Source organism: Hemicordylus capensis, chromosome 8, assembly GCF_027244095.1.
Source record: "Hemicordylus capensis ecotype Gifberg chromosome 8, rHemCap1.1.pri, whole genome shotgun sequence".
NCBI classification, from domain to species: Eukaryota; Metazoa; Chordata; class Lepidosauria; order Squamata; family Cordylidae; genus Hemicordylus; species Hemicordylus capensis.
In genome coordinates this window covers 26,527,094-26,542,289 of record NC_069664.1, presented here as the reverse complement: position 1 = coordinate 26,542,289, position 15,196 = coordinate 26,527,094, and the positions used below count along the sequence as shown (strand labels likewise).

The window sequence follows — 15,196 nt, the reverse complement described above, 5'->3', positions numbered from 1 at the left end:
CTACATTTCCTTGACTCTTGGGAGTCGCAGTCTGTGCAGCAGAGCAGAGGCTGGGGAAACAAATGTGTTGATGTCACACTGTGTGCAACCCCCCCACTCCCTCAGCTACATGTTATCAGTGCTTCTATGTCTCCCTGCAATATCTAATTTGGACCTGAAGAAGGAGAGTCAAGGAAGAATGACTCTGCCAGAAAGAGGAGAATGGCAGACAGAAACAGGCTAGAGGAAAGCCCAGCCCAGCTGGTTTCATTCAAGGAAGGTACCTGAAGGCCAGAGGAACCGTCTTCCTCTCTTTTCCCTTCGTCGCTGCATGCCTCCTCCTCATTTCGTCCTGAATTTTCCATTATATTTTGAATTTCTGCTTGTAACTGGAAACTTTGGTAATCTTGCAACCTGGGGTATATGACAAAACCAAGAGGGATTTCTGATTGATCCACCTACCTACACTCAGGGGTCAACATCAGCCTTTCTGTTCATTGGCTTGAAACGGTGACAGCAGGAGGAGGAAAGAGGGAACAGATCCAGCTAGAGAGTCGTCCTAAACCTGCAAAATAGTTTAGTAGTTCCCCTTTCTCAGAGTGGAGAGGTATAACTACATGAGGTAAAGGATTAACACTTCCACCAGCACCATGGTTTCAATCTTAATTAACCTTGCCCTGCCCGACTGTTCCTAATTAAATATGTTGGAGGACATATTAATGAATCTCCTATGACGAGTCTAGCTTGGCCTTTTGGTTGCCTACAAGCTACTGTTATGTTGGTGATTTTGTAGGATGAGGAATGTACCTGTTTGAAAGAGAATAATCTGGCACTAGAGAACCCCTCTAAACTGAGAGCCTGTCTCCATTTAGATGCTGACACCGCACCTGCAACAGCAGTGGCATCGAATTGCATTCAGATGGAACAGTTAGCTGGGTAATCACTTTGCAGGAATGTATGCTCGCCTCAGAGGACTGGTCTACCTGGTTACACCAATCCTCTAAGGTGGGCAGACTCACTAAGTACTGAGCGGAGGGCTGGTCTACCTGCCAATCCCAGTTGGTAGATTAGCTCTCCCCAGAAAATGCCGTTTTGAGGCCTGTTTTTCCAGCAAAACAGGCATCAAAATGCTTTCGAATCACCCAAATCAATTCGGGTCAAATCGGGGGTGATTCTCCTCTATCCCGAATTTGACCCTCTATTTTGAGGGTGATAGGAGGTTGTATTTTTGAATTATCCCCGATTTGACCTGAATCAGTTCAAGGTTGAATCCAATTGGACACCCCTAAAAAAATGCACATCATTATAGGAAAAAGATGCTACTTACCTATGCCAACTAGGGAATACAGCTAGGGTACACTGTATAAGGTAAGTAATTATTTCAATTATGCAAATAAAAATAGCTCTGTTACTGGAATGCTGTTCTGTTATGAGACTAATGCCGTATGCACAGCAGTATTGCAGGCTGGTGAATAATTAGTTTGGCAAAGGTCTGGGTTATTACCAGAGGCGTAACTATAGGGGGGGCAGGGGGGGCACGTGCCCCGGGCGCCATCTTTTCTGGTCACGTGGGGGGCGCCGCCATGACCAATTTTTAAAATTTTTTTAATTTTTTGTTAATACAAATGTTTCCTGCTCAGTGCAGCAGCGCTGCAGCAGTCAAGGGAGCGCGTCGGTGCCCCCTTCCCCACGAGTGGTCCCTTCCGTGCCGCCTGCGCCCCCACCCCCCCGCATTGCTTTGCTGGCGCCTGGCGGCCAGTCAGTGGCCTGGCTTGGCAGCGGCGGCGGGCGCTTGTGAGGAAAAACCTAAGTATAATGTAGTATGTTGGGGGGGCGGTGGGGGGGGCGCGGTGGGGGGGCGCCATTTCAGTGCCTGCCCCGGGCACCGTTTTCCCTAGTTACGCCTCTGGTTATTACTTATATAATCAAACCAATTTCTTCCCAGTACCGTTCGTGCGGGCTCTTCTCAAGGAAGCAAGGGTTGGGCAATATTTGGATGTTCAGCAGTTCTTCAAAAATTGACTGTGCAGCTAAACAAACAGGTGAGTAATTCTTCATCGGATTCTGAAAGGAAAAGCAAGAGAAAAATAACAACTTTTGGTGCTTATTCATCAGAAATACTGAGACACAAAAAACTGTCTTGACATCTTAGGACACTTTTTGCTCTTTAGCTGCTTTTAAATCAGGACTCATGGTTTTTCAATCCACAGCTCAAAGGTAAGTGTTGAAAATAAAGCAGCAAAAGGCTGTCCAACAGTGAAACTCTCAATCCATTAAGTCCCTTGTTAGGCCTCCAGAACTGCTTCCCACATCATTTTAAAAAAATGGTGAGACAGATGCAAAACCCTCGGCTTCAGCCCATGCATTTCAGAGACACACTTGCCATGCAGAAGAACATGCATCTGGCTGGAAGCACCACAAACTCAGTTACCAACTCTGCTGTCTCTACTGCTCCCCAGGAACACTGGAAGAAGGCATCAGCCAGAGTGGTAATGGCTGTGTTGAGCTCTTTCCAAAAGCCAGTGTTTTCAGGGATGGCTTCCCTAGGGCCTGGGGTGGGGGGAAATCATAAAGACCGGCCAAAGTTAGAAATCTTTTAACTCTCCAGCTGTAACGTTTTCAGGGATGGATTCTTTGGGCCTAAAGGAATTCTTTTAAAGACAATTGATATAAAAGACACATAATTCTTGTAACTTCCTCACGCAGTGAGGAACCCTCTCCATTGGCCACTCCCAAGAGCCAATGGAGCTCCCCAACTTCGACAGTTTTCCTGCTGCCACCTGTCATAAACCTGCCTTACACAGAGTCAGACCACTGGTCCCTCTAGCTTAGTATTGTCTACACTGACTGGCAGCGGCTCTCCAAAGTTTCAGGTAAGAGTCTTTCCCAGCCCTACCTAGAGATGAACCTGGGACCTTCTGCACGCAAGCAGATGCTCTACCACTGAACTATGGTCCAATCCCCTAAGGGGAATATCTTAGTGCAAATGGTGCTCACATATAGTCACCCCGTCTGCCATGTTTCCTCCTTGCAACCATCTAGGTCAAATGAGATGTAGTTCAGAAGAGCCAGATTTCAAACAAGCAACTTTAGCTAGCTAAAGCTTTAGCAGTTAATTTTTCCAGTTATTCAGGGCTGATAGATGAGACAAGAATAATTGGAAGAGAAGTAATCTAAGTGCTGACCAAAGGAAAAACATCAGTTTGTTATTAGTTTTAAGGTCTGTCTTGAATCATCAGACAGCACTAGTTTAGAACCACATGTATTTACGGAGAGCTAAATGTGCCAGCACAGCATCTCATCAACCAACAGAAAGGAATTTCTAGCGGAATTGCTAAATTGCTATTTCTTGCTATAAATTCCATACAAATCCTTGTTAGCAAACACAGCATAAGGCACAAGCAAGGCACTGCCAGCCTCTGTCCTGGTGTGTCATTCACAGGTTCCGTTCTCTATCTTGCAGAATCTCACTTACCAATTTAAGATGCAAGGCAATGGCTTGGAATCGCCAAACTAAACAAACTAAACCATTTGATTTGAACTAATGCAATGTCACCTGCAGAGCAGAAGGAATAACCAAGGCTAAAGAAACAGAGTAGGGGCATGATCCAGCCAAAGTTAAGCGCTTGTAAGTATCATGGATTTCAACAGGAGAGAATCAAGCACATCCTTAACATCCCTACAGAAAACAATGGACTTAAATGCATTTAATTTTGTGCCCTAGATTTTGCCCTGGGTTTCAGCCAAGAAAAGAAAACCTGCTAAAGGAAATATAGGTCCTTTATTTCCAATATTATCTAAGCAGCTAAGAGGAATTAGAATAAGGAAGAACTAGCAATGAAAAAAAACAACACAATGAAGGAAGTGGCGTGCCAGGTATGTGCAACATAAACAGAAAACAAAAATCCCTGCTTATAATAATGTGGATTTGCACCCAGTCACAGGGTGTAGTAGCCTAGTTATACGTGACAATTGCCAGAATTTCATCATTCTGTTTGGCAGGTGAACTATGCACCTTGCACTGAAATCAGCCTTAAGAACCCTGAGATAGATACTGAGGGCGTACAGTGATGCTTCCCCCACACTACTAAATAAGGCTCATTTGATGCCTCCCAAGCACACTTCTGTAACTAACAACATAAGAGCAGCCCTGCTGGATTAGGCCCAAGGCCTATCAAGTCCAGCATCCTCTTTCACACAGTGACCCACCAGATACCTGCTTCTGTGTGAGGACTGATGAGGATTCAACAGATGATGATTCAACAGAGGGAGAGTCCATACCTTAGTAATTGTTTTGCATGGCTAAAGGATCTGAGGGAAGAACCGAATTCTACCGTGCAAAACCCATGTGATTCCTGCAGTCCCTGGTAGAGTTCCCCCCTCCCACTTCATAACGTCCAGTTATCCATGCTCCAAGTCAGGGGATCTCTAGTTTGTCCCCCACAGGTGTTGTTGGACTACAACTTCCATCACCCTTTCAGCCATTGTGGGAGTATGTGCCCAATGATCTCAGTGTTTGTTTCCCTCGCCCCCTTTCCACATGATTAGGTGGCAAGGACAGAAACACCACACATTATAATATGTAGAGATTTACATTTCAGGTGGTATAAAAATTATGATAAATAAATAAATAAATACATACATAAAATAAGTAAATAATATGGGCTACATTTATTTTATCTATCTACCAAATTTGTTCACTGCCCCAGTCGTCCAACTCTGGGAGGTGTACAACAATATAAAACATGTTAACGCACAGAAAGTAAACGCCCCAAACAATTTAAAACTGCAGTCAAGTTAGAAAGCTTGGGTGAAGAGATAAGTTGCACTGGATGTTCCAGAGGGGGATGGGGAAACTTGACCTGGGGCTACTTCTGTAGTGTGTTGGTCTACTCACGTATGAGAAGAAAAAGGCTTGAGACCTTGGAGAACTGTGGCCAGTCAGTGCTGGACCAAGAGCCTAACTTGGGGGTCAGGCAGCCTCCTCCCACTTCACTATACCTGCTTGGATCTGTGCCATGGCATTCAGCAGGACCGCTACAAATCCCCCGGCATTCTCCAACTGTGACGAGAGTATGTACAGGAACCTGTTGTGAGCATCATAGTAGGAATCTCTGGTGAGCTGAAAGGCATCCCGGACTTCCGCAGGACCTTGCTTGGGGATTGCTTGAGCCAGCAGGAGCACCAGCGCTGGGAAGGAGAAGGCATTCCCCAGAAGACGGGCCACGGTGCAGCCAAAGCGGTAAACCACGAAATGACGAGGGGACAAACTGGCCAGGTCTGTGGGGACCACAGTATTGACACCAGGCCCTGAAGAGCAACCATCATCCACCTTTGCCGCTAGAAAGATGAACAGAACAGGTTGGGTAGCTGGCACTGGAAATCCCTTCCCTAGTCTGGAGCATAATTGTGAAAGCATGATTGGTTCCATGAAGTCTGACCCTTCGCATGTATGCTCAAAAGTAAGTCTCACTGTGTTCAATGGAGTTTGTTTCCAAGTAGGATAGGACTGGTAGTAAAATGAAATATAACGCAGGAAATCTGTGAAAGATCGACAGCCACATGTGTGAGGATGGAACCAAACCAGACTGGGGCCATGGTGCTGGGGGACAGGGGTTCATTTTCTCCATACAATTTTTTGTTCAGTTTAAGTCCCCTCCCAGCTGCTATTTTTCTTGCAAGGGAAAGCATGCAGGCATCCTTCAGGACAAATTGCAGCTCCGGAGGTGCAGGGGGAAAGGGTTAAGCCCCCTCCCCTAGTGCCACTCCCCCAATCCAGCTCAGGCCCTCATGCAGCTGCTTTCCACTTAAAAGCGGAGCAGAGGATCCTGTTCACAGATTCAACGCCTTGCCACCGAAACGTGCCCTCACCCTAACTGCGCCTTAAAGAGTCTTATCCATAGGCACGTGCTTCGAAATGTGTGAAGTGAGAGCCTTGCCCTGAAGAAGGCCCCAGTGGGAAGCTTAATATGTGTGAAGTCTTAAATCAGTTCCAGTGACTATCATTAATTTGGTTTTTCTTTCTTCAGTGAACTGATATGGAGTAGCAGTGGAAGGATGGAGTTCCTAACTGTCTCCGCTGCCAAGCTTCACCAGGCAAATCCCCTTCTGCTGCCAAAATGTTTGCAATCTCATGCTGACCTCCTGAAGTTCTGTCCAGGCGGCCCTTTTGGATCAGTGCAGCTTCTATTTCACAGCTTTCTCCATACTGGAGATTCCTTCCACCAACCTCAATATGTTCACAATATACACTCAACCACCTGGCAGGCCTCCTCACCACCCCGTCCAGTGGGTAACCTCAACAGCTACAGAGAGGCGTAACCTTTTCTTAAAGGGACAGAAAAACAACAACAGAAAATGACTCTGCCATGAAGTTGGAAATATGTGCGCGCACACAGCTCTGGAGTGCGGAATTATCACTAGCTCTGTATTTGAGACAATGCTGAAAAATGCAAAGGTGGATACCAGGAAGAAAGCACAAGCGAAGATCACCTTCATCACCTGGAGGAGGAGGTGGTGGTGGTGGTGGTGGTGGTGGAGGAGGAATCTGCGGGAGCTGCCCAGCTATTTCCAGAGCCCGCTTGATTTCATGCAGGGTCCTGGCCAGAGGAGAAGTTGCCATCACAGCCTCCACTTCAAGCTCACTCAAACAGGCCAACATGTTGCTGCTCTTCTGTGGATCCAACCCTGAAGAATACAGACCAGGCAATACAGACCTGCAGACCCAAGGGGGATGTGGGCAGCATGCAGATGACTAGACATATGGGGGACTATTATGTGACATATTGTCACAGGGGAGATTTGCATAGCCAAAGACAGACCTGGTACAGATGTTCTGACACTTCCAGATGGCACAAAGCTTAGGTGGCCATCTACTGGCTGCTCTCATGAACTGCACATCAGCACTTCTGGAGAGAACAGACTGAAAACAGAACAAACTAGATGCAATGTAGGAGATCAGTAAGTCAGATCTCTTGTGGCTCTGAAGGTCAATTCAGATGGAACCAAAACTTCTCCAAGTACAAGCAAGCACAGAGCTGCACAACTTCAGCTTCCTGCAGATTTTGCAGGAACTACAACTCCCATAACCCATAACTATTGGCCACTGTGACTGGGGATGATAGGAGTGGAACAGTAGTCCCCAAACATCCAGAGGGCCAAGGTTCTGCAACCCTGAGTTAGGGAAAGGAAGAATCTATATCAGGGATTCTCAACGTTGGGTCCCCAGATGTTATTAGACGTCAACTCCCATAATCCCCAGCCCCAGTGACCTTTGGTTGGGGGTTATGGGAGTTGAAGGCCAATAACATCTGGGGACCCAACGTTGAGAATCCCTGATCTATATAACCAGATTGAGGCCGTCCCCTTACCTTGGTCTTCACAGCCACGGGAAGTACAGGAAGCCCTTTTCCCACTGGAGAGAGCGCTCTGTTGCAGTAAGCCAGCACCCTATGGGGAACAATGTCAGAGAGTCACAGGGTGGTGATGGTAGTTGAGTTGGCCAAAGGGATGCTTGCCTTTTATCCTTACCAGGCATCGCTGCTGAGGTGCAGCTTGTCCTTGAACAGCCACACTTGAGCTCCCATCCCCATCTTGCCCCTGGGCCCTTTCTGGTTTCACTGTCACCTTCCCAAAATGGATTTTTCGCAGCAAAATTCCCAGGACTTTCATTAACTCAGTTGCCTCCTGCCACTCGGAACCTTAAGCAACAACAACAACAACCAGCATCAGTAAGAAGTTTGAGCCAGTGACAAGCGAATCCTGCTGCTGCTTCCAAATGCTTTTAAAGACCTGTAGGTCACTGTTTTGGCCCCTCACTGGCATTTACTAGTGAATGCACCCACATTTGCAGTTTGCAACAAGTTCCATATGTAACCTCAGCATCAAGGAGTTTTCCAGAGGAGAATTCCAACTGCAAATGGTGCACCGAGGAATCCTATGCCTTAAAAACAACCACCCTGAAAATACTGTTTTTGACCTCCCCTCTGATTTCTGAAAGGTATTCTGGAGTATCTTTGCAATGCCTCTTTCAGCTTTTGAAATGCAGGGGAGAGGGATTAGACTCTCTCCGTTTCCCAGATCTCTCACCTGAGTAGCCCATTGCTTTCAGTGTTCCACCAACTTTGGCCAGGGAGTTCTCCTTCTTCTCCTTGGCCAGGCTGAAGCTGATCTGGGCTCTGTCGGTGGAGACTTTGGCTCCCTCTAGGCCCTTCAACTCCTCCGTGTCCAGTGCCTGCACCATCTCCTAGACACAGAGAGCAAGACCCACAATGCTTGGCTACTCTCAGATGTACTTAAACCACCTCACCAATTACTTGCCCACTCAGTGGCAGTCACACCTTTGCAACGTCTCTCCCATGGGTCGCTGCCTTCAGGCTGCCATGTGACTTAGCCCCATCAGTGGGGTATAATATTTTGTGTGCCACAGAAGAGGAAGCTTTAGCCAGGGGCCAGAGGTCTCAAATCTTCCGCTGATGGAGGTCAACCTTCTACCTTGCCTGCCTGAGCAAACAGTCCCTAATTGCTTGTGTGCTCAGCTGGATCACTAATTACTGCCCAGGTCTCTGTTTACCTTTCTCATGTCCAGACCCGGGAACTGCTGCACGATTAACTGTATTGCCCTCTAATGGAGTTTTGGATCTGCATCTAGACCTGTCCCCTACATACGTGGGTTGGTAACTGGTGTTGTGCTCCTGCAAACATGCTCCAGAGATGGGGAGGAGCATATCACCTTGTAGAAGCCCTTTCAGGCAAGCCCTAGCTCAGATAGCCTCACTATAGCAGCAGAGGTGCACCTAGGTAAATTGGGAGCCTGGACCTAAAGGCCATTGGAGGGTCCCCACCCCTGCAAGTTGCCCATTCCCTGGCTTAGATAATGGGGATGATGGGAGTTGTAGTCCAGCAATGTCTGGGGACCCAAACTTGGGAGCCGCTCCTCTAAGCACATGTTTCCCTGCAAGGAGGAAGCCACTTCCCTCCTCTCAGTACTGACCACAAGACTCTGGATCTTCTGGCTGATCCCTCTGTAAAACACCAGGACATCCATTCGGTGTCTTGCCAACTGTGATGCCAGATGCAGGTTCTGGTCCTCCAGTTTGTCATACAGAGTGCGAACGCTGAAATCTTCTAGGTCTTTTATTGGGAAGCGGTCCCCTGAAACAGAAGATAGGTTATCCTGTTTCATGTTGTTCTCCTACGGAGCTGTTACAACACATTGTTTCCACGGTTCCTCTGCAGTGGGGCAAGAAGAAGAAGAAGAACTGTAGAAGTGGAAGGGCTTCTCCAGTAGTTCTGCCTTCATATCTTGCAGTCTTGAGAACTAATGGGGTACACAGATTGTTGTATCAGGGACACCTGGGGTCAAATCCCTGCTGAGTCACAAAACTCACTAGGTGGCCAGCCTGGGTGTGGTGGTGGTGAAATGTCCTCTCTCAGCCTAACCTGCCCTACAGGGCTGTTGTGAGGATGCAACCTTTTGTTATGTAAATGGTTTTGTGAACTTTTTGCTGAAAAGCAGTATATGAATATTGTTAATAAAATAACATGGAATAACCCCCATGGAAGCTACCTTGGATTTCCTTAGAAGGGAGGGCAGCATGCAAAAATGATAAAGTGCATTAATAGCTCCATTGTCAGAACAGACTTTAATGAATATATTGCAGAACTTTGGCCAAGTAGGTCAAAATCTGCTGGAAGTATCTGTGTTTTGGAGACAAATTTGGAGACAAATCTTGACAGTTTTCACATCATCCCTAGCAGTGTGGTGCCCCAGATATCTGCAAAGTGTTAATTACCAGCTATTATTAATCTGGCGTGATGTGCACTTTGCACATTGGGTCATTCAGCTTAAAATATCGTTTCCTCTGTGAAAGAAGGCTGTTTTTAACCTGCCTTGCTTGCATTGTTATCGTTAAGAGCATAAGAAGAGCCTTGCTGTATCATACCTAAGGCCCTTCTAATCCAGCATCCGGGTTCACACAGTGGCCCACCACCAGGGCCCTTTCCAGACTAGCTGCTCTTCAGCTGCAAAATGCCTCCGGTTCGGGCAAGTTGCATTTGGATCGTAAACAGTAGGGGGTCTCACAGCAACTAACAACCCGACAAAACAGCAACCTCTTTATGCCGGATATACAGTGTCCTAGCTCTATTTCGTAGTGATTAAATTCGAAGCAAGGCATTGGAAATGTGAACAGCACTCTGCTGTCTGCGTAGGGTCAGGATACAGGAAGTGTCAGGATACAGGAAGTGTGGAAGCACACTTCTGAGATATATCCTGACCTCGTTTCTTTGCTTCTTCGTTGTAGGGTCTAGTCTGGAAAAGCACCCAGATGCCTTGGGAAGCCACACAATTGGGAGATGAAGGCATGCCCCTCTCCTGCCACTGCTCCTCTGCAACGGGTATTTGGAGGCATCCTGCCACTGGAAGTAGCCTATAGCTATCAAGACTAATGACCAATGATAGACCTGTCCTCCATGAATTTGTCTAGGCCCCACTTAAAGCCATTTAAACTGGTGACCATCACCACATTCTATGGCAGAGAATTCCATAGATTAATTAGGTGCCAATTAGGTGCCAGAGAATTCCATAGATTAATTAGGTGCCATTAGTAGCCCCTGGTGGCGCAGTGGTAAAACTGCCGCCCTGTAACCAGAAGGTTACAAGTTCGATCCTGACCAGGGGCTCAAGGTTGACTCAGCCTTCCATCCTTCCGAGGTCGGTAAAATGAGTACCCAGAATGTTGGGGGCAATATGCTAAATCATTGTAAACCGCTTAGAGAGCTCCGGCTATAAAGCGGTATATAAATGTAAGTGCTATTGCTATTGCTATTGCTATGTGGAAAAAAAAACCCTTCCTTCGTCAGTCCTAAACTTCCTGGCCATCAGTTTTTTGAAGACCAACCCCTAAGATACTTTTGTTCACTATCTCTACTCTTGAGTATGATCTTCATTGAGTAGCACTGTGAGCAAAAAGGGAGCACACAGGTGGCTGAAATTATGTTATGCACATGACACATGTATATTTAAAACAGCATGGCTGTGCATCTAAAAAAAGCAATGTATGAATTAGTCCTAAAACAAGAGAGATTTTAGTAGCTGACAAGATATCAGTGGCATAGGAATCTTCCTGCCCTGGTCTTTAACAACAACAACAACATTTATATACAGCTTTTTCACAGAAAGCTCTCAGTTTACATTTAAAAAAAGATAGCTCCCCTTTCCAAAAGGGCTCACAGTCTAAAGAAACATCTAAAGAAAAAGGTAGAAACTGGCAGCAGCCACTTACAATCACTGGTAAATATGGGAGCTACCACATGAGAAGTGCTTCTTTGCCCAGTTAGCAAGAGTTAAGTGCACTTTCTTTTTGTGTCTTTTCAACATAGCATTTTTCTGAGCCAGTAAACAGCACCATCTGCTGGGCTCTGCTGTTCCTCCACTATTGTTAGCAACTAACCAATCCTGTCTTAAATGTCGCATGTTCCCATCAGTGAGAAGAAAACCTATTGGGTCATTAGCTATTAGACAAAACAGCTGAGCACATGACCATGATTCACTAGAGGAAGTATGGCAAGTGTGTCTCTTCAGAAGGATGAGCATTCATTGCCAGTTAAGGTGCATCTCCACCCTCATCCATCCATCCATCCATCCATCCATCCATCCATCCATCCATCCATCCATCTACATTCTGAAGCCCCAAGAACAAGAATTCCTGGAAACTGATCACTAGTCTCAACCGACCATTAAAAACAAAGGCAAAAATCTTCCAGGCACTTAAAATATGGCTAGTTTAAAATGGATTTGCTTATGCAAATTGACAATTATAATTGTTTCCTCTTTGGGAAATGTCCTGTGCTGGATTTTTGTGGGATCTGATTGCAGTACAGACCTTGCTGAGCATTCTTGGTTGCTCTGCACTGACTTAGGAAACCAATTTTGCGGCGGGACTTTTAAAAGGCACCTGGGATGCTTTCCATGCCAGAACTGAAGATAAAACCATTCGCCAGTGTTTGTGTGGGAGTGGTGAGGAATGCCGCATTCACCCATGTCTGAGAAGCTCAAGTGCCATCTTCTGCGAAGGGCCTTACCTGATCCATGCAAACCTCCCTCTGCAGCATCAGGTCCCTCTCCAGATCCCCGGGGGCCAAGAGCTTCATAGAACTGGAGGCTACAAGAGAAGAGGAAAAATAAGCCAGAGGTTCTCAAACTTGGGTCCCCAGCTATTGCTGGACTACAACTCCCATAATTCCCAGCTACAGTGGCCCTCAGACCACTAAGGTAATAGGAACATAGGAAGCTGCCGTATACTGAGTCAGACCAGTGGTCTATCTAGCTCAGTATTGTCTACACAGACTGGCAGCGGCTTCTCCAAGGTTGCAGGCAGGAATCTCTCTCAGCCCTATCTTGGGGATGCTGCCAGGGAGGGAACTTGGAACCTAGATGTTCTTCCCAGAGTGGCTCCATCCCCTGAGGGGAATATCTTGCAGTGCTCACATGTGGTCTCCCATTCAAATGCAACCAGGGTGGACCCTGCTTAGCTAAGGGGACAAGTCATGCTTGCTATCACAAGTCCAAATCCAAATCTCCATCCATTGGGACTGCACTGGACTACATTCTCTTCCACACAGCTACTGGAGGCTCAGTAGCCTTGCTTCCTATGGGATCCTGGCAACCTTGGCTGAGATGTTTGGCAAATGTTACCATGGCTATCACCACAATGGCCAATTTCCACACGTGGTGGGCCCCATCACTAACCTCTCTTTAATCAGCACATACTCAGGTGGGATGTGTGGCTCTCCCAGGCTCCTCCACCGTGGTTTCCAGCTTTTCATGGGACTGGGAATGGAGCTGGGATGTCTCAGTACAATGGCGAGGGCCGTCAACACCACTGTGAGGAAGCCCAGGATGAAAATCACAGCTGCAAGGACAGGAGAGCACAATGGTGAAATGATGAACCACCATATTTCATGTTCAGAGTGGTCTGTAGTGGTTGGTGTGAGGTCATGGATTCCTTCCTACTCTGCTTTAACCCAAATTGCACCAAAAGTAAAAGAGAGGGGAAAGAAAAGAGTTCACACACATATGCTTCTGGTAGGCTCAGTTTCTGCTCAACCTCTTTTCAACCTCAGCATTACTTTCTCCACTATTTCAGCACCTTCCGCTGTTCTGCACTGCTTCCTTTGCCCAGATTGGCCCTCCAGGGAGTTATTCGCACATGGCTTCATGCTGCGGGGTAAATGCTGAGCGAAGCCCCGTCGAATCACACTCGCAGCATTGAGGAAAGCAGCCCCTCCCCTCTGCTCTCGGGTTTGCTTTTGATGCAAGTTCCCATGGCATGCCTCCGTGTTTTCCTTCTAGCCAATGGGGGTGAGAAGTGAGAAAGAGAGATTACTAAAGAGTTATATCTGCATTTCAAAGACAGTATCCCTCTTATCATGCTAATGATTCCATGTCAGTGCCTCTCCCTAGTTGCTCCAGCATTTTCAGAAAAAGTAGCTTAAAACCAGCATTTTAAAAACCCAGAAATACCTCGAGATAATACCTCGAGTTCAAAGTTGTTGGACCACAACTCCCATCACCCCCCAGCCACAATGGCCGAAGGGACCCAAGTTTGAGAACAGCAGTTCTAAACCCATTTTTTACATGCCAATAGATGGGGGCTGTGAGGCTGCAAGAACACTGGAGATAATGCTTAAGCATTTGCATCTGGTGGCACACTGAGAGTCCGCGAGCCAGGCCCACACATTTTGGCCACCAGTACCATCATAGGGGGCGAATAGTGGTTTTTGGCAACCTCACTAGGGATGGAAGATCGGTGACAGAATTGTCACACTTGCAGTTTTCTCTATGTTATCACCCTTCCTTTGTCCCTATCCCCAAACAGTTAGGGTAAAATTGTAGTCATTTTTGCACAGAGGAAAGGCTCAGGGTCGGGGTAATAAAACGACCAGTGGTTGTATTCTCTCTATGGAGTAATCTTTGGAGGCCATTTCTGCCGATTTCATGTCCATCCCTCTGACACTGATAAAATGTTATATAGTGGATTTTGTGTTTTTAAAATGTTCAAAGGTTTTAAATTACAATTGCGAATTGGGCTGATGCAACCCAATGGTCAAGATAATAAAAGCATGATAACATGCTGAAAGTATTGCAATGCAATACTTATGTTTACCTAGTTTGCATCTCTAGTTTGCCTACCTAGTTTGCCTAGTTTGCATCTCTAGACTCTAAAAAACCACAATTAGCATTTGTTCCCCCCAGATGGTGCCAATCACCCCAGCTGGCTCAGGTACTACTTATAAGGTACCATGCCTTGCAGTTTCCAAAGCACACAAAGCTTCCCTTGACAGCACTGAGTGCGAACATGGTTGAAATGGGTCGCTCCCAGAGCTCCTGAACAGGATACATCTCTAAATCATATCCTGCTTTGCTTTGCTTTACAATCCAAAGCAAAATGGAGAGAAAACCCTTGGTGCTGTGCTCATTTGACACCAGCATATCCTAGAAACCATGACGTTTGCTGCTCAGGTGCCAGAACAGCAGAGCCATCAATTATCTGGATTCTTGCAGCAAGGTGTGCCATAAACGGGCCACTCCTCACTGCTAATGCCTGCCTCTGACTCCTACGCAGCTAGTTATAGTTTGCATTTTGGGTCGGGGAGTTGCTCTGGGAGGGGATGGTAAGCCCGAAAAAGGCCAGAGGCCCTGTGCTGCTCCCCTACTGGGGTGGAATGCACAGATGACTTAACTGCTGCAATTAACCAAATACTGGCCATTAATACAAATCGGTCATCTCAAATTACCCATTGCCTCTTCCCCCAGGGAGCTTCCTACTTTCCTGTGCTGAAAGTTGAACGTCTGTATGTATACGTGAAGCTGCCTTACTCCAAGTCACATCGGTGGCTGGCCCGTCTAGGCAGATGAGTGTTTTCCTTAGAACCTGCTCTCTGATCATTTCAAATGGAGTCCCCAGGGAGCCTTCTGCTTAGGAAGCATGCGCACCACCTATGGCAAAAAGCAGCCCACAAAGATCTGCCATACGACTCGCTGGTCAGACAGGCCAAAGATGGGGTGGAGGACTAGATTTTCCTACCCAGTTGTTTTCTTTTGGATTTGGTCCCCTGAGGTTTGGGAAGCATGCAAGGAAGATTCTGGGGGCATGGGTGTCCACAGGAATTTTTCCGGGGGTGAGGGCACAAAGCCAGCAATCCTATACACTCC

At 46.8% G+C, this 15,196-nt stretch overlaps 1 protein-coding gene across 5 annotated transcripts in view; it reads right to left on the bottom strand.

The window, feature by feature from the left end:
* LOC128333745 (multiple epidermal growth factor-like domains protein 6) overlaps window positions 1–15,196 on the bottom strand; it is a 68,677-nt gene that overhangs the window by 30,086 nt on the left and 23,395 nt on the right. For 3 of the 5 annotated variants that reach the window (XM_053269662.1, XM_053269663.1, XM_053269664.1), the window contains exons 22-31: window positions 12,731–12,893; window positions 12,064–12,143; window positions 8,972–9,132; window positions 8,068–8,224; window positions 7,510–7,679; window positions 7,350–7,428; window positions 6,472–6,666; window positions 4,981–5,319; window positions 1,928–2,043; window positions 264–393 (exon numbers count right to left, since the gene is read on the bottom strand). In XM_053269662.1, coding sequence (XP_053125637.1) covers window positions 1,991–2,043; window positions 4,981–5,319; window positions 6,472–6,666; window positions 7,350–7,428; window positions 7,510–7,679; window positions 8,068–8,224; window positions 8,972–9,132; window positions 12,064–12,143; window positions 12,731–12,893 — 1,397 coding nt within the window. In that variant the 3' untranslated portion in view covers window positions 264–393; window positions 1,928–1,990. Of the gene's footprint in view, window positions 1–263; window positions 394–1,927; window positions 2,044–4,980; window positions 5,320–6,471; window positions 6,902–7,349; window positions 7,429–7,509; window positions 7,680–8,067; window positions 8,225–8,971; window positions 9,133–12,063; window positions 12,144–12,730; window positions 12,894–15,196 lie in introns of those variants that run through there. The other 2 variants (XM_053269666.1, XM_053269665.1) reach the window with 2 other exon arrangements.